Genomic DNA, 24016 nt, shown 5'->3' with positions numbered 1-24016 from the left:
GAGTGACCGCATCCAAGTAGGCACGTCACACAGTCCGTACTTATACTGGCAGGAAAAAGAGGCAATTTGGAGGCCCTTGCACAAACTGGCTTTATTCTACCTAAGTTGCCCTCCCACAAGTGTGTACTCCGAAAGAGTGTTTAGTGCCGCCGCTCACCTTGTCAGCAATCGGCGTACGAGGTTACATCCAGAAAATGTGGAGAAGATGATGTTCATTAAAATGAATTATAATCAATTCCTCCGCGGAGACATTGACCAGCAGCAATTGCCTCCACAAAGTACACAGGGAGCTGAGATGGTGGATTCCAGTGGGGACGAATTGATAATCTGTGAGGAGGGGGATGTACACGGTGATATATCGGAGGGTGAAGATGAGGTGGACATCTTGCCTCTGTAGAGCCAGTTTGTGCAAGGAGAGATTAATTGCTTCTTTTTTGGGGGGGGTCCAAACCAACCCGTCATATCAGTCACAGTCGTGTGGCAGACCCTGTCACTGAAATGATGGGTTGGTTAAAGTGTGCATGTCCTGTTTTGTTTATACAACATAAGGGTGGGTGGGAGGGCCCAAGGACAATTCCATCTTGCACCTCTTTTTTCTTTTCTTTTTCTTTGCATCATGTGCTGATTGGGGAGGGTTTTTTGGAAGGGACATCCTGCGTGACACTGCAGTGCCACTCCTAGATGGGCCCGGTGTTTGTGTCGGACACTAGGGTCGCTAATCTTACTCACACAGTCAGCTACCTCATTGCGCCTCTTTTTTTCTTTGCGTCATGTGCTGTTTGGGGAGGGTTTTTTGGAAGGGACATCCTGCGTGACACTGCAGTGCCACTCCTAGATGGGCCCGGTGTTTGTGTCGGCCACTAGGGTCGCTAATCTTACTCACACAGCTACCTCATTGCGCCTCTTTTTTTCTTTGCGTCATGTGCTGTTTGGGGAGGGTTTTTTGGAAGGGCCATCCTGCGTGACACTGCAGTGCCACTCCTAGATGGGCCCGGTGTTTGTGTCGGCCACTAGGGTCGCTAATCTTACTCACACAGCTACCTCATTGCGCCTCTTTTTTTCTTTGCGTCATGTGCTGTTTGGGGAGGGTTTTTTGGAAGGGACATCCTGCGTGACACTGCAGTGCCACTCCTAGATGGGCCCGGTGTTTGTGTCGGCCACTAGGGTCGCTTATCTTACTCACACAGCGACCTCGGTGCAAATTTTAGGACTAAAAATAATATTGTGAGGTGTGAGGTATTCAGAATAGACTGAAAATGAGTGTAAATTATGGTTTTTGAGGTTAATAATACTTTGGGATCAAAATGACCCCCAAATTCTATGATTTAAGCTGTTTTTTAGTGTTTTTTGAAAAAAACACCCGAATCCAAAACACACCCGAATCCGACAAAAAAAATTCGGTGAGGTTTTGCCAAAACGCGTTCGAACCCAAAACACGGCCGCGGAACCGAACCCAAAACCAAAACACAAAACCCGAAAAATTTCAGGCGCTCATCTCTAAAAAGCACTTAAGCATAAGTCTGCTCAGAGACGTAGGCGGAAAACGAGAGGTCAAGGGATAAAGTAGTGAGACCCAGGATTTTTTTTGCTTGCACGGATCTCACCAGGGTTTTAATTTAGCGGATTGCAAAAATTGCCATTTCGTCTCAGTAATGCCCCCTACACACTCTGTGATCCGCCGCCAAGCTGCCCGACGGCAGGGGTGAGGTGACGGGGGTAGTGAAGTTTCTTCACTCCCCCCGTCACCCGGCTCCATAGCAGTGCATGCTAATATGGACGAGATTGTCCATATTGGCCTGCATGCATAAGTGACCCGGCACCAACGATGAACGAGTGCGGGGCCATGCATCGTTCATTGTTGGTGCCTACACACTGAATGATATGAACTAGTTCTCATTCATTAATGAACAAGAACGTTCATATCGTTAAGGGAAATTTTAAGTGTGTAGGGCTCTTAACTCAGTGACAGGCCTAGAACCTTAGTGGGCTGGCTCAACATTTGCACTTGTTGCCCTATCCTTAGATCCCTAGAGTTATAGCTAAAATCATGGTTTCTTTAGGAAAACTTGTTTTACAGTGGTAACAGATAAAGGAACAACGCTGTAACCATACAAAACATAAATTATATGTGCTAATTTCAGTAGCATTGCAGAACATTTTACTAGAGATGTGCACTTGAAATTTTTCGGGTTTTGTGTTTTGGTTTTGGGTTCGGTTCCGCGGCCGTGTTTTGGGTTCGACCGCGTTTTGGCAAAACCTCACCGAATTTTTTTTGTCGGATTCGGGTGTGTTTTGGATTCGGGTGTTTTTTTCAAAAAACCCTAAAAAACAGCTTAAATCATAGAATTTGGGGGTCATTTTGATCCCAAAGTATTATTAACCTCAAAAACCATAATTTCCACTCATTTTCAGTCTATTCTGAATACCTCACACCTCACAATATTATTTTTAGTCCTAAAATTTGCACCGAGGTAGCTGTGTGAGTAAGATAAGCGACCCTAGTGGCCGACACAAACACCGGGCCCATCTAGGAGTGGCACTGCAGTGTCACGCAGGATGGCCCTTCCAAAAAACCCTCCCCAAACAGCACATGACGCAAAGAAAAAAAGAGGCGCAATGAGGTAGCTGTGTGAGTAAGATAAGCGACCCTAGTGGCCGACACAAACACCTGGCCCATCTAGGAGTGGCACTGCAGTGTCACGCAGGATGGCCCTTCCAAAAAACACTCCCCAAACAGCACATGACGCAAAGAAAAAAAGAGGCGCAATGAGGTAGCTGTGTGAGTAAGATAAGCGACCCTAGTGGCCGACACAAACACCTGGCCCATCTAGGAGTGGCACTGCAGTGTCACGCAGGATGGCCCTTCCAAAAAACACTCCCCAAACAGCACATGACGCAAAGAAAAAAAGAGGCGCAATGAGGTAGCTGTGTGAGTAAGATAAGCGACCCTAGTGGCCGACACAAACACCGGGCCCATCTAGGAGTGGCACTGCAGTGTCACGCAGGATGGCCCTTCCAAAAAACACTCCCCAAACAGCACATGACGCAAAGAAAAAAAGAGGCGCAATGAGGTAGCTGTGTGAGTAAGATAAGCGACCCTAGTGGCCGACACAAACACCGGGCCCATCTAGGAGTGGCACTGCAGTGTCACGCAGGATGGCCCTTCCAAAAAACACTCCCCAAACAGCACATGACGCAAAGAAAAAAAGAGGCGCAATGAGGTAGCTGTGTGAGTAAGATAAGCGACCCTAGTGGCCGACACAAACACCGGGCCCATCTAGGAGTGGCACTGCAGTGTCACGCAGGATGGCCCTTCCAAAAAACCCTCCCCAAACAGCACATGACGCAAAGAAAAAAAGAGGCGCAATGAGGTAGCTGTGTGAGTAAGATAAGCGACCCTAGTGGCCGACACAAACACCGGGCCCATCTAGGAGTGGCACTGCAGTGTCACGCAGGATGGCCCTTCCAAAAAACACTCCCCAAACAGCACATGACGCAAAGAAAAAAAGAGGCGCAATGAGGTAGCTGTGTGAGTAAGATAAGCGACCCTAGTGGCCGACACAAACACCTGGCCCATCTAGGAGTGGCACTGCAGTGTCACGCAGGATGGCCCTTCCAAAAAACACTCCCCAAACAGCACATGACGCAAAGAAAAAAAGAGGCGCAATGAGGTAGCTGTGTGAGTAAGATAAGCGACCCTAGTGGCCGACACAAACACCTGGCCCATCTAGGAGTGGCACTGCAGTGTCACGCAGGATGGCCCTTCCAAAAAACACTCCCCAAACAGCACATGACGCAAAGAAAAATTAAAGAAAAAAGAGGTGCAAGATGGAATTGTCCTTGGGCCCTCCCACCCACCCTTATGTTGTATAAACAGGACATGCACACTTTAACCAACCCATCATTTCAGTGACAGGGTCTGCCACACGACTGTGACTGAAATGACGGGTTGGTTTGGACCCCCACCGAAAAAGAAGCAATTAATCTCTCCTTGCACAAACTGGCTCTACAGAGGCAAGATGTCCACCTCATCATCATCCTCCGATATATCACCGTGTACATCCCCCTCCTCACAGATTATCAATTCGTCCCCACTGGAATCCACCATCTCAGCTCCCTGTGTACTTTGTGGAGGCAATTGCTGCTGGTCAATGTCTCCACGGAGGAATTGATTATAATTCATTTTAATGAACATCATCTTCTCCACATTTTCTGGAAGTAACCTCGTACGCCGATTGCTGACAAGGTGAGCGGCGGCACTAAACACTCTTTCGGAGTACACACTTGTGGGAGGGCAACTTAGGTAGAATAAAGCCAGTTTGTGCAAGGGCCTCCAAGTTGCCTCTTTTTCCTGCCAGTATAAGTACGGACTGTGTGACGTGCCTACTTGGATGCGGTCACTCATATAATCCTCCACCATTCTTTCAATGGGGAGAGAATCATATGCAGTGACAGTAGACGACATGTCCGTAATCGTTGACAGGTCCTTCAGTCCGGACCAGATGTCAGCATCAGCAGTCGCTCCAGACTGCCCTGCATCACCGCCAGCGGGTGGGCTCGGAATTCTGAGCCTTTTCCTCGCACCCCCAGTTGCGGGAGAATGTGAAGGAGGAGATGTTGACAGGTCGCGTTCCGCTTGACTTGACAATTTTCTCACCAGCAGGTCTTTGAACCCCAGCAGACTTGTGTCTGCCGGAAAGAGAGATCCAAGGTAGGTTTTAAATCTAGGATCGAGCACGGTGGCCAAAATGTAGTGCTCTGATTTCAACAGATTGACCACCCGTGAATCCTTGTTAAGCGAATTAAGGGCTCCATCCACAAGTCCCACATGCCTAGCGGAATCGCTCCGTGTTAGCTCCTCCTTCAATGTCTCCAGCTTCTTCTGCAAAAGCCTGATGAGGGGAATGACCTGACTCAGGCTGGCAGTGTCTGAACTGACTTCACGTGTGGCAAGTTCAAAGGGCAGCAGAACCTTGCACAACGTTGAAATCATTCTCCACTGCGCTTGAGACAGGTGCATTCCACCTCCTATATCGTGCTGAATTGTATAGGCTTGAATGGCCTTTTGCTGCTCCTCCAACCTCTGAAGCATATATAGGGTTGAATTCCACCTCGTTACCACTTCTTGCTTCAGATGATGGCAGGGCAGGTTCAGGCGTTTTTGGTGTTGCTCCAGTCTTCTGTACGTGGTGCCTGTACGCCGAAAGTGTCCCGCAATTCTTCTGGCCACCGACAGCATCTCTTGCACGCCCCTGTCGTTTTTTAAAAAATTCTGCACCACCAAATTCAAGGTATGTGCAAAACATGGGACGTGCTGGAATTTGCCCAGATTTAATGCACACACAATATTGCTGGCGTTGTCCGATGCCACAAATCCACAGGAGAGTCCAATTGGGGTAAGCCATTCCGCGATGATCTTCCTCAGTTGCCGTAAGAGGTTTTCAGCTGTGTGCGTATTCTGGAAACCGGTGATACAAAGCGTAGCCTGCCTAGGAAAGAGTTGGCGTTTGCGAGATGCTGCTACTGGTGCCGCCGCTGCTGTTCTTGCGGCGGGAGTCCATACATCTACCCAGTGGGCTGTCACAGTCATATAGTCCTGACCCTGCCCTGCTCCACTTGTCCACATGTCCGTGGTTAAGTGGACATTGGGTACAGCTTTTCGGTATCTCCTGCCTAGAGAAATGGAACCTAGATGGTATTTGGTACCGGGGACACAGTACCTCCAACAAGTCTCTAGTTGGCTCTGCAGTAATGATGGATACCGGAACCACGTTTCTCACCACCCAGGATGCCAAGGCCTCAGTTATCCGCTTTGCAGCAGGATGACTGCTGTGATATTTCATCTTCCTCGCAAAGGACTGTTGGACAGTCAATTGCTTGGTGGAAGTAGTAAAAGTGGTCTTACGATTTCCCCTCTGGGATGACCATCGACTCCCAGCAGCAACAACAGCAGCGCCAGCAGCAGTAGGCGTTACACGCAAGGATGCATCGGAGGAATCCCAGGCAGGAGAGGAATCGTCAGAATTGCCAGTGACATGGCCTGCAGGACTATTGGCATTCCTGGGGAAGGAGGAAATTGACACTGAGGGAGTTGGTGGGGTGGTTTGCGTGAGCTTGGTTACAAGAGGAAGGGATTTACTGGTCAGTGGACTGCTTCCGCTGTCGCCCAAAGTTTTTGAACTTGTCACTGACTTATTATGAATGCGCTGCAGGTGACGTATAAGGGAGGATGTTCCGAGGTGGTTAACGTCCTTACCCCTACTTATTACAGCTTGACAAAGGCAACACACGGCTTGACAAATGTTGTCCGCATTTCTGTTGAAATACTTCCACACCGAAGAGCTGATTTTTTTGGTATTTTCACCAGGCATGTCAACGGCCATATTCCTCCCACGGACAACAGGTGTCTCCCCGGGTGCCTGACTTAAACAAACCACCTCACCATCAGAATCCTCCTTGTCAATTTCCTCCCCAGCGCCAGCAACACCCATATCCTCCTCATCCTGGTGTACTTCAACACTGACATCTTCAATCTGACTATCAGGAACTGGACTGCGGGTGCTCCTTCCAGCACTTGCAGGGGGCGTGCAAATGGTGGAAGGCGCATGCTCTTCACGTCCAGTGTTGGGAAGGTCAGGCATCGCAACCGACACAATTGGACTCTCCTTGTGGATTTGGGATTTCGAAGAACGCACAGTTCTTTGCGGTGCTTTTGCCAGCTTGAGTCTTTTCATTTTTCTAGCGAGAGGCTGAGTGCTTCCATCCTCATGTGAAGCTGAACCACTAGCCATGAACATAGGCCAGGGCCTCAGCCGTTCCTTGCCACTCCGTGTGGTAAATGGCATATTGGCAAGTTTACGCTTCTCCTCCGACAATTTTATTTTAGATTTTGGAGTCCTTTTTTTACTGATATTTGGTGTTTTGGATTTTACATGCTCTGTACTATGACATTGGGCATCGGCCTTGGCAGACGACGTTGCTGGCATTTCATCGTCTCGGCCATGACTAGTGGCAGCAGCTTCAGCACGAGGTGGAAGTGGATCTTGATCTTTCCCTAATTTTGGAACCTCAACATTTTTGTTCTCCATATTTTAATAGGCACAACTAAAAGGCACCTCAGGTAAACAATGGAGATGGATGGATACTAGTATACTTATGGATGGACGAGCGACTGCCGACACAGAGGTAGCTACAGCCGTGGACTACCGTACTGTGTCTGCTGCTAATATAGACTGGATGATAATGAGATGAAATCAATATATATTATATCACACTAGTACTGCAGCTGGACAGGTAGATATATTTATTATGTAATGACTGATGACGGACCTGCTGGACACTGTCAGCTCAGCAGCACCGCAGACTGCTACAGTAAGCTACTATAGTAGTATGTATAAAGAAGAAAGAAAAAAAAAACCACGGGTAGGTGGTATACAATTATGGATGGACGAGCGACTGCCGACACAGAGGTAGCTACAGCCGTGGACTACCGTACTGTGTCTGCTGCTAATATAGACTGGATGATAATGAGATGAAATCAATATATATTATATCACACTAGTACTGCAGCCGGACAGGTAGATATATTTATTATGTAATGACTGATGACGGACCTGCTGGACACAGTCAGCTCAGCAGCACCGCAGACTGCTACAGTAAGCTACTATAGTAGTATGTATAAAGAAGAAAGAAAAAAAAAACACGGGTAGGTGGTATACAATTATGGATGGACGAGCGACTGCCGACACAGAGGTAGCTACAGCCGTGGACTACCGTACTGTGTCTGCTGCTAATATAGACTGGATGATAATGAGATGAAATCAATATATATATATATAATATCACTAGTACTGCAGCCGGACAGGTATATATATTTATTATGTAATGACTGATGACGGACCTGCTGGACACTGTCAGCTCAGCAGCACCGCAGACTGCTACAGTAAGCTACTATAGTAGTATGTATAAAGAAGAAAGAAAAAAAAAAAACACGGGTAGGTGGTATACAATTATGGATGGACGAGCGACTGCCGACACAGAGGTAGCTACAGCCGTGGACTACCGTACTGTGTCTGCTGCTAATATAGACTGGATGATAATGAGATGAAATCAATATATATATATATATATATATATATATATATATATAATATCACTAGTACTGCAGCCGGACAGGTATATATATTTATTATGTAATGACTGATGACGGACCTTCTGGACACTGTCAGCTCAGCAGCACCGCAGACTGCTACAGTAAGCTACTATAGTAGTATGTATAAAGAAGAAAGAAAAAAAAAAACCACGGGTAGGTGGTATACAATTATGGATGGACGAGCGACTGCCGACACAGAGGTAGCTACAGCCGTGGACTACCGTACTGTGTCTGCTGCTAATATAGACTGGATGATAATGAGATGAAATCAATATATATATATAATATCACTAGTACTGCAGCCGGACAGGTATATATATTTATTATGTAATGACTGATGACGGACCTGCTGGACACTGTCAGCTCAGCAGCACCGCAGACTGCTACAGTAAGCTACTATAGTAGTATGTATAAAGAAGAAAGAAAGAAAAAAAAACCACGGGTAGGTGGTATGCAATTATGGATGGACGAGCAACTGCCGACACAGAGGTAGCTACAGCCGTGGACTACCGTACTGTGTCTGCTGCTAATATAGACTGGATGATAATGAGATGAAATCAATATATATATATATATAATATCACTAGTATTGCAGCCGGACAGGTATATATATTTATTATGTAATGACTGATGACGGACCTGCTGGACACAGTCAGCTCAGCAGCACCGCAGACTGCTACAGTAAGCTACTATAGTAGTATGTATAAAGAAGAAAGAAAAAAAAAAAAACCACGGGTAGGTGGTATACAATATTATATATATATTATATACAATTTTATATATATATATATATATATATATATTAAACTGGTGGTGACTGGTGGTCAGGTCACTGGTCACACTATCAGCAACTTGCAAGTAGTACTCCTAAGCAGACAATCACAATATATATTATACTGGTGGTCAGTGTGGTCACAATGGCAGTGTGGCACTCTGGCAGCAAAAGTGTGCACTGTACGTTATATGTACTCCTGAGTCCTGCTCTCAGACTCTAACTGCTCCCCACTGTCAGTGTCTCCCCCACAAGTCAGATAATATACAGTCACACTATCTATCACTTCAGCAAGTAACTAGTACTCCTCCTAATGCTTCCCAAAATTACTACTGTGTCTCTCTCTACTGTCTCACTCTCTTCTCTATAAACGGAGAGGACGCCAGCCACGTCCTCTCCCTATGAATCTCAATGCACGTGTGAAAATGGCGGCGACGCGCGGCTCCTTATATAGAATCCAAGTCTCGCGATAGAATCCGAGCCTCGCGAGAATCCGACAGCGGGATGATGACGTTCGGGCGCGCTCGGGTTAACCGAGCAAGGCGGGAAGATCCGAGTCGCTCGGACCCGTGTAAAAAAACATGAAGTTCGGGCGGGTTCGGATTCCGAGGAACCGAACCCGCTCATCCCTACATTTTACCTGTATCCTTTCCTGATCATTGGACACGTTCTCAGAAGTGATGAGCCTATATTGAATGAGAGTGTACTGTGTATATATATCCAGCTCCGTTACCTATAGCACAGAATAGGCTAAAATTCCACATGGAAATCTTGTAACCTTTACTGGAGCAGGACAATAGAATACTGAAGGTTTAGAACACGGGCAATCTATCTTACGTTCCTATGGGAAGATGGTGTATAGTTCTTGTTGGAGCTAAAGTTCACCGCTATTAATATCTTCAGCAGATTGAAAGCATCAGGGATTAGACAAACACGGACACACATCATGTAATAGGCACCCCAGAGCTTGATATGTTACTAAGGGGGTAATTTAGACCTGATCGCTGCAGCAAATTTGTTAACTAATGGGTAAAACCATGGGGGTAATTCAGACCTGATCGTAGCAGCAAATTTGTTAGCAGTTGGGCAAAATCATGTGCACTGCAGGGGGCGCAGATATAACATGTGCAGAGAGAGTAGATTTGGGGGTGGTGTGTTACGCTGCACAGAAACAAAATAACCCACCCAAATCTAACTCTCTGCAAATGTTATATCTGCCAGACCTGCAGTGCACATGGTTTTGCCCAACTGCTAACAAATTTGCTGCTACGATCAGGTCTCAATTACCCCCTATGTGCACTTGCGGGGGGGGGCAGATATAACATGTACAGAGAGAGTAAGATTTGGGTAGGGTGTGTTCAAACTGAAATATATATTGCAGTGTAAAAGTCAACCAGCCAGTATTTACCCTGCACAGAATCAATATAACCCACCCAAATCTAACTCTCTCTGCACATGTTATATCTGCCCCACCTGCAGTGCACATGGTTTTGCCCATTAGCTAACAAATTTGCTGCTGCGGTCAGGTCTGAATTAGGCTCTACGTTTTATAATGAGTGAACAATCACTTTCCCAAACTGCATAAATAAAATATGCCAGTGGTCTTGTAAGGTCAGGCAGTATTATGCAATTAACATTAGAACATTCTGTTTTCCTTTTACAAGGATTATTCTTTTCCTTGTCAGTATTTGCAAACCACATTTTCTCCAGGGACTAAAAAATTCACATGGACATAACAAACAAAGTTTTCCCATGTGTCACATCATCATAACATTTCTTTCATTAATTTCTCATCAGTTGTGTTAATGATGCTACATACCCTACAGCCTTGTTCCTGTAACCTACCTGTGTTCTGGGCAGATTTGTAGTGTGACAGTTTCCACTGCAGGCCAGTGTGCCTAAAATAAATGCATACACCATGTCACGTTTCATTGTCTTCACTAGACTCAATAGGAAGTAGGACTACAGACTCCATATCCACTTATAATGCAATAAAAGTCATAGGAATTGTGTCATATAACTTTATTGCTGTAATTGTATAACAAATAATTCCTGGTTGCAGGGGCGTAGCCAGAACTTTGTGGGCCCCATAGCAACATTTTGAAGGGGCCCCCGTCCCAATGCTTCTAGAGAGACACTTCTCTGTAGCAGTTGATAAATTTATGCCCTATTATATTTAATGTTATGCCCCATAGTAGTGCCCTAGTTTCTTTCATGAATCGTAGTAGTGCTTAAGTTTACCCTATGTCACATTTCAGAGCTGCCAGTACACATTATGCCACACAGTACCCCCAATTCACATTATGATATATAGTGCTCCACGTTCATATTGTGCTTCACTACAGTGCCCCCCGGTTCATATTATATAATGTTAAGATGCCCTCCAGTTCATTTTATACCACACTACAATGAGCAGGTCCAGGGGCATTCCTAGATATTTTGCAGGCCCCAAGGAAAAAGTTTGAAAGGACCCCTACATACCACCCAAACTCGAAAAATATATACAACACATGTAACTTTGACAGGGAAGGTGGGCCCCTCTCAGCTCCAGGTCCCATAGCAGCTGCACTGTCTGCACCTATGGTAGCTACGCCCTTGCCTGGTTGGCTGTTTTAGATTGAGGTCATCCTCATTTTGAGAACCACTGTTCTAAACCAAATGTATATATTATACTTAGTATACACCACTTATTACAGTTTTTCATAATAGATATAAGCTTTTCATTTAGTTATAAGGATAAGTTCACACAAAACTGTGCAGCATGTCTGAATCCATTTGCTAAGCATATTGTGTGTGATTGCTATTTTAGAACAAATCATATTAGAAACTAAAGGAAAGGCACAAGATATACATTGTAGTTTGTAGGGAGACCATATGCTATTCCTCTACAGAGCATCTTCTTCCTCATTACAGCTTGCTTTTTAGAGCATTACTTCCCCTTAGGCTTTTTATCAGTACTGAATATACAGTCGGCCACACTACAACTCTACACTAGGCAACTTTATGTTATTAAAAGGACTGTACAGCCATCTTGCTGTAACAGCAACAGTGGCCCATCCAACGGAACTTTTATAACCAACCATATCATCATCATCATCATCATCATCATCCCTTTTCTATGCACCTGATTTAGGAAATTCTTTATCAATATATCTGGAGATTAAATGTATTAAAATAACAGTTATCGGGGGGGGGGGGGGGGCAGTGTGTATCTGGGAGATCAGTGGTGTCAGACTGCCATACCTCTCATCCTAAATCCATGGATAAGTGTGAAAGCAGCAGAAGCCTCCCAGCTACTCTCGTAGGGCTCTAACTAACCCGGATGAAGTGCTGCGTTTTGGGAATCGGATAACGGTAGCACATATAGTAATGGGCCTGATTTTGAGTCATAGGCAATGCCGCTGTTCACGGAGCTGAGCAATTTTATGCTACAGTGCATGTGCAAAAATCCCTAAAAACTGGTGCAGTGCCTGCATTACACAGTGTGATGCTGGACAGTCCTGGGCTTTGGTTATTCAGACACACGAAGATGGTCGTGTCACAAGCTGAACTGGTTGCTATCTCAGACACTTAATCACTCACATTGGAGGCTGTACTCTGATGGAAATCTGCACTTTGGGGCGGTGCAACTTTCATTGGTGCAAAAGATAGTTTGGTCACACAGAGTGGGTGTCTCAGACCTTGCACAGTCAGACGCACACTAAAAACACTAGGGGAAGGGCTGGCACTAGAATTAGCTAAAAGTTGCAGATGCTGCTACGGCAAAAACGCTAAAGCAGTTGTAGTAATGTGTGACTCTGAATCAGCCCTAATGTCCCAGCAGCATCATCCTGGGGGTCCGCATAGGCAAAGCTCATAGTGGAACTCAGTGTATTCTGTCTGCCAGGGATTCCAGGGGGAGCTGATCTGATCTGGCCAAACCTTCTGTAGCCAAATTTGTCTTGGATGTGGCACTAGACCCTAGTGACATAGCCCTGGTTACTGTATGCCTGGATGGAAGTTCCAGATAAAATGTCCCTCACCCAGACTTAAAGGCAAGGGTGCCTAAAGGGAAGTGAGCCTCCCTGGCAGATGTATGCACATGGAAGTAGGGCAGTGAACACCCACACACACACACCCACCCACACACACCCACACCTTCCAACCTTTAAATTAAATAAATTCATGGAATAACATGACTGGACTGACCCTCATGGAAAAAATGGGAGGGTCAGGGAGAATTGGTTAAACAGTGGTGGCTGGTTTACCCTCTCCAGCACTGTATGTAGAAACTGTATAAAAGTTAGTTACATACTGTTTGTATAGTTGTTAACATCACTACATCCATTGGTGTGTGTATACAGTAACAGTTCCTATAAGCACTGTATGAGCCAGCAAGTACCATGACATACAAGATCATATTTGTTCATGTAAAACACTGATCTTGGCTGTGTCACTGTGACCAAGAGATTAAAGGGCATGCTTTAATCCACCCCCGGCTGTCCTGCTTTGAGCTCTGGATTCCTAAGCCAGCACTCTGCCAGCTATTCAGCTGTCTCGATTCAGACGGTCAGGAAGAATATAGACAGTGTGTAGCGTAAAGGTGTCGCAGCAGCTACACCTTACCCAAGAAACATCAGCAATTCCAAGTGCCAGCATAGGAACCTGGTGGTGGCAGAAATGTCTCTTCTAACATTGGGCCTAATTCAGAGTTGATCACAGCAGCAAATTTGTTAGCAGTTGGGCAAAACCATGGGGGTCGTTCCGAGTTGATCGCACGTAGCAACTCTTTGCTGCCCGTGTGATCAACTAGACGCCGCCTATGGGGGAGTGTTTTCTGCATAGCAAGGCTGCGATTCTTTGTGCAGCCCCGCTATGCAAAAAATGTTTTGTGTAAAACAAGATCAGGGTAAGACTTACTTACCCTGTGCGATGAATCCAGCATTGCAGGTCCCAGAATTTACGTCAGACATCCGCCTTCCAAACGCCTCGACACGCCTGCATTTGGATCTTCACTCCCAGAAAACGGTGAGTTGACGCCCCCTGGAACGCCTTCCTCCTGTCAATCTTCTTGCGGTTGCCGCTGCGACCGCTTTCTTCGCTAGTGGTGTCGCAATGCAGGCACAGCACACGAAGCGCAGCGTGCAATCGGGTCAGAATGACCCCCCATGTGCGCTGCAGGGGGGCAGATATAACATGTGCAGAGAGAGTTAGATTTAGGTGTGTTCAAAGTGAAATCTAATTTGCAGTGTAAAAATAAAGCAGCCAGTATTTACTCTGCACAGAAACAAAATAACCCACCCAAATCTAAGGGTGTGTACACATGGTGAGATCCTTGCTATGCCCGATTTTTACTTGCGATTTCCCTTGAACTCCCCAGAGGCCAGATAGCACAGATTTTGACTAACTTTTCTTGAGATATGGACTATGTGTGCATACGATTTTGGCTTATGTGAGATTTTGGCTTATGTGAGATGTCATTGACATGTCAGATGAACTAGATAGTACACCGATCTAGCAAGGATTGACTTGCCTGCACAGTCTATCTTTTCTTGCGATGCCGACCTGGCGGGACCGCGCATCGGGATCGCAAGGTGACTTTCACCTTGCGATCTGCACTAATTTTTCTTGAGATTTTGACTATATAGTCAAAATCTCAAGAAAATATCTCACCGTGTGTACACACCCTAACTCTCTCTGCAAATGTTATATCTGCCACACCTGTAGTGCATATGGTTTTGCCCAACTGCTAACAAATTTGCTGCTGCGATCAACTCTGAATTACCCCCATTGACACTACATTCAAGTGCAGCAGTTGATATTTACACTTGGAGCATGACTGGTTGGATCAGTCAGAACTGGTAGTAAAAGTCAGTGACAGCTTGTTGCTGACAACCAGCGGAAACTCCATAAAGAACGCTGGGCATACTGGCAGAGAAGCCAAGCGCAGCCTCAGTTGGATCTTTTCCCAAGGGGCCCATACAATTCCTTTATGTTGTGAGGGTGTCATTATTTGGGTTTATATAGTCTGCAATACTACTTCCATTGATTCTACATTTGAAGCTAATTAATAAAGATATGTACAGGTACAGGGTCTTAAGGGGCCTGCATACTAAACGATGCTTGCAATTTTAACGATGATTAATCTGAATGATGATCGATCATCATCCAAATTGACTTGCATTGCAAAGTGACAGAGAACCAACAATGAACGACCGTGGGGCCACGCATCATTCGTCGTTGGTGCATAAACACGGAGCAATATGAATGATTTCATATTGCCATATGATCGCCATACACATCGGCAAATGTGTAGGGCGCATAAGTTAGAAACAAGGAGGAATTGCTATATTTTCTATCAATTTCACTAACATTGCACATACACCAGCCCTGGCCAACCTGTAATTCTCCAGCTATTGTGAAACTACATATCCCTGCATGCCCTGATAGAGTTTCAGCATTCCCTAATAGCAAAACTGTGTCAGAGCATGCTGGGACTTGTGGTTTCCAAACAGCTGGAGAGCCACACGTTGGCCATGTCTGACAAATACCAATACATTCTGCAGTATTTAATCACTCATAGCTTTCAAGGATCATTTAATGAATATCGAACTACTTTAGTTCATAGTTAGAGATTACACCTAAACCCCAGAGTTTCCTGTAGATATCCTAGAACAAACAGATATTTATGCAACTTTATAACACAGACTGACATAATAGTTATTTGAAATTCTATCTGCCCATGTTAAATGTTGTCCCTAAATGCAGTGTATGTGTATTGTACAGTATGTAAGCGTAAACAGGGATTGGTGGCTCTTTTTCCCATGTGGAGCAGTTGTTGGTGAAGAGACATCAATGGATATCACCCCTAGTAATTATTATTCATGTCTTGTGTTGCGGATAAGCGGACGGAACACGCTGCTGCGGAAACAAAGCTCATTACATTCCACACTTCTGCCAGATTCTCTTCTCAGTAACAGATTGAGAAGAAACAGTACTTTCTTTAAAGAAAAATGAAACTTTAAAAGAATACTGCATTGATAAACAGTACATTTATAACAGTCACAGTTTTGGATGCAACATATATCTTGACATACAGTCATATGTCATGACATACAGTTCTTTTTTGCATTTTAATTTCTTACATCATGGAATTTCCTTCATTAACAACAAATAAAAACTGACAATAATTAATGAATTAATTACATAAGTATTCATTGCCATAGTTCTAAGACTTGCTGGGAGCTTGTTTATGGTTTGCCCATTGTCCTGGTGGAAAATGTTCTCCTCAGGCCTCTGTCTTTAAGGCTGCCAGTGGTTTTCCTACATCTTGTGCTCTGAAAGGTTTTGAAACACAGAAGAATCTTGTAAGCATTATGCTTCCACCCCCATGCTTCATGCTGGGGATAATGTTCTTGGGGAATTGCCCTTTTTTCGGCTTGCACCAAGCATTGCGCTTGAAGTTCTACAAGTTAAAAATTTAAAGTTTGGTCTGATTGGACCACAAATTTTTCCTCTATTTAACGTACGTGTCTCCTGGCAAATTGTGATTTGTGCTTTGTGGGAATGCACTTACTAACATATCAGAGACAAACAGAAATAGAAGATACACAGCAATCTTTACAATGGTTAGGCATGACGCTCTCAGACACATGAACAATAAATCATGTCTACAATCCCAGCGTATGAAGACCAGATTCAATGTTGCAGTGAATGGTCACACGCAATCACTCTTGTTTAATATGTGAATGTCATCCAGATTCCACTGGTTACAGATAAGCTTTGTGGTTTCATATCTCACAAATTGACCCATTGTTACGTTTAAAAGGCCAAATAGGCTCATGCTGAGCTCCAGTATTTTCCATAATCATCAGTTCTCTTCCATCTACCAACTATTGATGGTCCTATGTGTCAGTTGCAAGAATAGTTATGCACTGATAATATATATATATATGTCCAGAACACCGGTACTCCACTCTTTTATATAATTTGCCTGGGGTGTCCTCGGCATGGTAGCATTCAGTAGGTAGCTTCCCAAAAGGCAGAGGCACTCCTTGGTCTTGTAATAAATAGCAACCGCAAACAAGTTTTGAAATCTGACGTTTTGTGAAAATATAAATATATATACAGTATATATATATATATATATATGTGTGTGTGAGTGCTTGTGAATAATACAATAATTTTAATTTAGATGTAATTATTTACAGAACAGACTAATGAGAGGATTACACATAGGCAATAGTAAACTTTGAGTTTATTGTGAACATAAGTTTACGGTCATAAAATGACAGACACATTTGTGTATACACACAGTGTGTATATTAATGGCATACCTTATTTTTTTCTTGCAGTCTGTTCCAGAAATTGGGAATAAATATTATGTGGAATTTACAGCCAGAGTCTCCCAAACTATGGTAAGTCTGTAATTTATCATGATTGCACATGATAAATAGTGAATAGTGTGCATGCCAGGGTATGTCTGACAGCCACATCAGAGATGTCACATTGCCCTGTACACTACATGGTTTAACTACTGAGAACTCTTCTGTTCTGTAGGAAAATATTGGACTATGCACAGCAACAGTTTTCTTCCAACAAGAGAAACCGCGACCTGCCATTAATGTCAACTGTTCTAGCAACAAAATCCAGAAGCAAGCCCGAGACGAGGACTACAATTTCTACAAGCTGATGAAGGAACAAACTATACCTATTACTGGAGGTCACATACCTGGTGAGATGTTTGCTTTTACAGTGTCACGTAAGAATTAGAATTAGATCACGTTAGAATTAGAACACTATCAGGCATATCCAGTTAGCCACATCATTTTTTGGATATTAAAAAGAAATAAAAATTGGGGAACAGCGTTTCCCCCCAAAAAATGAAAATAAAAAAATAAATAAATATTGGGCAACAGTAATAAAGGATATTACTATCCTAAAGAAAAAAATATACATTTAAAATGCTGCAAATGGCTGCCGTTTTTTTTTTTTTATAAATTAAAAATTAAAAAAGGAAACGATTTTTATTTAATTACAAATAAATGAAATTAAAAATGCAACAAAAAAATAGTAGAAAAAAGGAGATTTTGGAGTAATATGTAGCCATTTTAAAGTTAAAATTTTTTTATAAAAAGATAAAGAGCAATTATTTTTTGTTTTAATAAATATTTTAAGAATATTTGGGCTGTATAAAAAAATCTTTTGGGGTAATTTAAGGAAAAAAAAAATTTTCATCCCAATAATGACATGTAATTATTGGGCCAATTGAAAATTTTCAATTGCCTAATTAGTCATTAGGGGGGGTTGTCCATAGGTTCTGGAGGGGTCCCCTACATTTTTACTTCAAAATATGTATTTTAAAAAATTTTAGACTTGCTCTTAGGCTGTGAGAAAAAAACCACAATAATTCCTATAAATTACCACAAACAATTTTCTAGCCAGCAATTGGATAGGAAAAATCTTGTGACTGCGGGGGGAAAAAGCCTGTGGCGCAGGGGTTTTTAAATTTTTGCCTGCTATTGAATATGCTTGTATATTTTAAAATGTGGCTGCTATATTTCAGCACATATAGGTCATGGGTTACTTGGTCATTATCTACTAATTTATGCAGTTATATCAGTGAGTAAGTATTCTTGTTACTTAATACACTTGTGGTTAGATGTATTGCTGTCATGCTTTAGTAATGAGATAATGTATTTTTATGTATCCAGATTACGCACCAGCAATATTAATACTTGTTCTTAGTGACCTACAGTCAGGGCAGTGATAAGACAACATAGAGTTCGTATTTCCCCAATTACCTACTGTATGTAACCATACCGCTGCATGGCCATCACATTTGTTGGCTCTGTGAAAGCCTGGGCAGTAGGAAGTTTTATTGTATTGAAAAAGTAAACAAGTATCTGAAATAGTACTAGATCAAAACACTATAATGGACATATGGGTATTTGTTGTGAGTTGAAAACGCAGACGACCAGGTTCTGGGATACAATGTGTTAAATATGGAAACTGACATAGGACATTTCAAAAAGGATAAGCATTAATTTATCTAAGTTACAATAATGAAAACATGCAAGTAAATAACAAAGTAGCCTCAGTTACAATAATAGCAAGAACAAATTACAATACTCAGCTCTTATCGCAGATATTTTAAGATCTGTCCCAGATAATGGTCATCGATTAAGTAGTTTAAATAATGTAGTCCAGTCGTCTTCAGGGTCCCTCTTTAATACCTTAATTATTAAACTGAAGTGGGTTTGTGGAAGACTGGATCCGCAGCAGCCAAAATCAGCTTTGATCGGAACTGATCTGCTTCGTGTAAGTCTCTAGGCTTTATATATAGTATTCTTGCAAAAATACGCTAACATTGTCACCCAATACAGTATTGCAATGTATTATATATAAAGCCACATATTTTATAGAATATACATATTATAACATTTTGGGTGTCTTATAGGTATGTTTCTTTCCACCATGTTGTCTATACTTCTAATAAAGCTGTAATGGTTGTGTCTGTACATAGGTGTTTTTTTTAAAGAAATGTACCCCTTGGGACTGTGTATGGGGATCAGTACTAAATGCCGCCGGTCGGAATCCCGGCGGTCGAAATACCGACGCCGGAATCCCGACCACACAATCCCGACAGGGGTGGTGAGCGGAACGAAGCCCCTTGCGGGCTCGCTTCGCTCGCCACGCTGCGGGCACGGTGCCTCGCTACGCTCGGCACACTATTATATTCTCCCTCTATGGGTGTCGTGGACACCCACGGAGGGAGAATATGTCGGGATTGTGGCGGTCGGGATTCCGGCGTCGGTATTTCGACCGCCGGGATTCCGTCCGGCGGCATCCTGACCGCATCCCTGTGTATGAACTAAGGAGACAATTCATTTTTTTCTAAATTTTTATTTGTCTGTACGTTTCAGCATCACACAATGTAAAAACTACGGTCAGAGGAGCAATTAAGGAGAAAACAAATGCTTGACAATATACATTACAATATTACTGTCTTTGTAAAATTAGTTCCACTGAGCAATAACAGACATCCATGATAAAGCCTTGGACAGACGCTAGTTATGTATATAAAGTACAGGTAGTCATACCTTGCCCTGTCTGACATCGTGGCATAGATGGCTAATGAGTCTCCATCTGCTTTCTCAGACAGTTTTGGGTATATTGACCCACAATTTGAACCTGTGTGGAACCTGGCTATTTTGGGAAGCAGCTACCTTATATGGGAAAAGACCACAGAGAACCGAGAATACAGCATGGCACAAATCAGAAGTGTAAAGCAATTGGTAAGAATCAATAATACTTTACATCTTATTATGTCTTAATTTTAGCATTGTGGACTGTGATAAGGCATTTCTCCAAATAAATAGCATGCTTGGTTGTAGAATGTTGTTCAGAAGGTTCCATTTCAGAGCACAAGATCCTCTACATACAGAGGCACCAGGGTGATAGTCATCTCCTTTCCTTTTGGGGCCAACACCTAGCAGCTATGCTCAATTAGATCCTGGAGTGGACAAAACAGGATATTACCAAATAGTGGGTTTATACTGAGGGGGTGGATTCCAATCTCTTATGTAGGTTCCTCAAATATTTCACATTTATCTCAGTCAACTACTGGACCTTCCCTGCATTGTTGACGTTAACTGATGGAATTCAGAGGTAGCCATAACTTACAAGAAGACTTCCCACTGGGACCGCGCCCAGCTTCTGTTGCAGGTTGGACTGATTTGCACATAACTATTTTGGGTGACTTCGCTCCACAGGGTTCCTTTTGCTCCCTTTCCTCACTGTGTGAAGACAGACTTCTTCCCCTCACTGATCTCTTGATATACTGAAAATGGCGTTCTCTCCTTACAGCAGTAAGCAGACCGTGGTCCCCAACAGAGACTCTATGTTTGCTCTTGGTACATGTACATCCACTACTACCTCAAATATTACTTATTATCTTGGAAGATACGTTCTCTCACAGGGGCCCATTTAGTGAATAATATTTGCGGCTATATCCCCATTAACACCAGTTTTCAGGGGTTAGCCACAAATACTATATATCCCTGCAATGTAAGAAGGAAGGATCGCAGCAGGTATTTCCGATACCTGATGAGATCCCTCCATTGCCGCCCACAGCACCCATAGGTTTCTATGATGCGATGCTGCCCGATTTACCAATATCCGGAATGTCCAGGTTGCATTGCAAATGTTATCATTGATAAATAGGCACTATAAGCACTCGGACAAGAATGAGTTACATAAGCCACCTTATAAAATGGAATAAGGTGTACCAAGTGACTGGTGCCTTCTCTTGTAGGGTTGGGGCCGTGTTACCGACGGTCAGCATCTTGCCCCCGGAATGCTGGCGGTGGGGGAGAGCAGAACGAAGTCCCTTGCGGGCTCGGTAATCTATTCCCACTCTATGGTTTTCATGGACACCCACGAGTGGGAATAATCCCTTCTAGTTAGCATGCCGACTGTCTTTGTTTGGGAAGAAGGGAGAGGTTATGTGGGTGGTCTTCTGTTTGCCGGCGGCCGGGCTCCCGATGACTAGCATACCGGCGCCGGAATCCTGACCGCCGGCATACCAACACCTTTTCTCCCTGGAGGGAGAAAATATAGCGAGCCCGCAAGGGTCTCATTTGCGCTTGCCCAGCTGTCAGTATGCCGGCGGTCGGGATTCTGGCTCCGGTATGCTGGTCGCCGGGAGCCCGGCCACCGGCATACACTACTACACCCGGTTATGTGACCGTCCGTCACATAACTACATCCCCTGTTATAGTGCTGTGGTAGTTGAAACTCAATACAATATTATTTATTTATAGATTATTTATTAACCGTTTTTTATGTAGTGCAGCATATTCCGTTGCGCTTTACAACTGGAACAACAGTAATAGAGCAAAACTGAGTATAACAGACAGACATAGAGGTAGGAAGATCCTGCTCGCAAGCTTACAATCTATAGGGAAATAGGAATTGATACAAGGAATAGATGCTACCTATTGCATAATGGTTCTGCCGGATTACAAAAGTTCTTAATAGTCTGCATGATATGGTCACACAGCAATGCTGGCCTGGGGTCAGGAGGATGTGAAAGTGAATAAAGACAAAATACAGATGTGTCCTCTTGCATCCTTGCTGCAGTCACGCTTAACAGCCCTTGAAGTCGCACCGTCTTTTTTTTTGTGTGTGAAAATGCGTCTTAGACGCAATGGAATGGAACAGGACGCAAAGCAGCTTTTGCTGATTAAAATGATATGCAGCATGCCTATATTCTGTGTGTATAATGCCACGTTAGTGTTTTCCATGTCGACCTATTAACCCTGTCTACAATTTACCGTCAACCTTTTGTATTGTCTACTTTATCATGTCTACTTTTTGACCCTATCGACCTTTTCACCCTGTCAACCTTTTGACTGTCCAACATATGGTGTCTATCTATTGACTGTCTATCTAGACACTGTCTATCTATTATACCACATTCGTAGCATAGCATTTTGTATACAAATACAGTGGCAGTCACACACATAATATAGGCATGCTGCATATCATTTTAATCAGCAGTAGCTGCTTGTGCGTCCTATTATATTACTTTGCACATTTTCACAGAAAAAAAGGCAAAAAAAAAGCTCAGCGCTAGAGTCACACGGCACTTATGGGTTATGTGTAATGTGACTTGTAGCGCACGGAGCAAAGATGTAAGAGGACGCATCTGTATATGAGAGGTTATGTGTAGACCAGAGGTTCTCAAGGCACCCCAACGGTCCAGGTTTTAAGTATATCCATGGCTCAGCACAGATGGTTAAATCAAATTCACTGAGGTACTAATTAAGTCACCTGTGGCCAAGCATGGGTATACTTAAAACCTGGACCGTTAGTGTGCCTTGAGGACCATTGTTTGAAAACCTCTAGTGTAGACTGTATAGAGGGGATTTAATTGTGCATGATAGCTTCTGAAGGTTATGGGGGAGACTCTGGAATCTGATAAGCCTGTCAGAAGAGGAGAGTTTTCAGGAAACACTTAAAGGTTTGGAGACTAGAGGAAAGTTCCAAAATTTGAAATCGTGTATGAGACAGTGTGAGGTCCTGTGCTGAAGGTGCAATAGTGCAGTCGGAGTCATCCTACATATATGGTGGACTTACCCTAAGATCATAACTTACTGAAATTAAATCTTTTACACTGTTCTGGTTACTTGGATGGAAGGTGCTGGCCGGTTGTGTGTTCTGGCTCCTGGCGTTACCAGAGACATTACACTTGGAAAACTTATATCCATGCATGATATTACTGTTTCAGCAGCAGACATGATTTTCCACAAGGTTTATCTTTTGCACCCGCACTTTCTTTGTGACAATAACACATCCTTGGTACCCCCATTCCCAATCCATACTGTATGTTAGTTTTACCTTTCATTGCTGCCTTTCTCACCCATGCTTGTTTGCTATTTCCTCTTCTGATGATCTATGTAAAAGTCTTATCCTGATATCCTTTTACTTGTTACTACTTTGCCTACGTATGGTACACCTATGTGTGTGTATTTGTGTTCACTGCTTTACAAAATAAATAATTAGAGAAAAAAATCATGCTTATTTCTTTTATTTATTTAAGATTCGAAAGGATGATTTAATTGCTTTTGACTATGATATCGATCTTCATGAAAGACCATCAGAGGTAAGTCACCATGTCGAAATTAAATGTATTTGTGAAAATAATGCTTAGTGTAAACACTGTGATTTAACACATTAATAGAGTACAAGCCTTTTTCTTCCCGTAGTACTATCCATGTCACCACAGCTCTGCTCCGCTGTATCCCTCTCCCCTTCAGTGACTCCAACAGTGTTTGCTCACCATCAGGGGCGTTTTAAGAGAGGAGGGGGCCTGTGTGCAGACTCCGGATGGGCCCCCTCTTCTCCACAGCGCCGTAGGCTCCGGCGTTGAGCCGGAGTCTACTGGACATGTGTAGGTCTCCAGAAACATGGCGCCCGCCATGGTCTGGAGACAAATTTTGAACTACGCATGCGCGGCGGCCATATTTGGTTGGACTTTTGCGACAAATGCAGCGGCTGTAGCGCTAGTCGCAGGACTCTGGAAAGGTAAGTATAAACAACATGGGTGC

General features: G+C 43.6%; 1 protein-coding gene across 1 annotated transcript in view; it reads left to right on the top strand.

The window, feature by feature from the left end:
* The window catches only part of LOC134909360 (retinoic acid receptor responder protein 1-like), a 67094-nt gene that overhangs the window by 39976 nt on the left and 3102 nt on the right, over positions 1-24016 (top strand). The window contains exons 2-5 of the mRNA XM_063916143.1: positions 17258-17320; positions 17463-17637; positions 20064-20200; positions 23509-23571. Coding sequence (XP_063772213.1) covers positions 17258-17320; positions 17463-17637; positions 20064-20200; positions 23509-23571 — 438 coding nt within the window. The remainder of the gene's footprint in view (positions 1-17257; positions 17321-17462; positions 17638-20063; positions 20201-23508; positions 23572-24016) is intronic.

This window comes from Pseudophryne corroboree, chromosome 4 (genome assembly GCF_028390025.1).
Source record: "Pseudophryne corroboree isolate aPseCor3 chromosome 4, aPseCor3.hap2, whole genome shotgun sequence".
Lineage (NCBI taxonomy): Eukaryota > Metazoa > Chordata > Amphibia > Anura > Myobatrachidae > Pseudophryne > Pseudophryne corroboree.
Note: the sequence above shows the minus strand (reverse complement) of the source record. Positions and strands in the feature narration are given on the sequence as shown.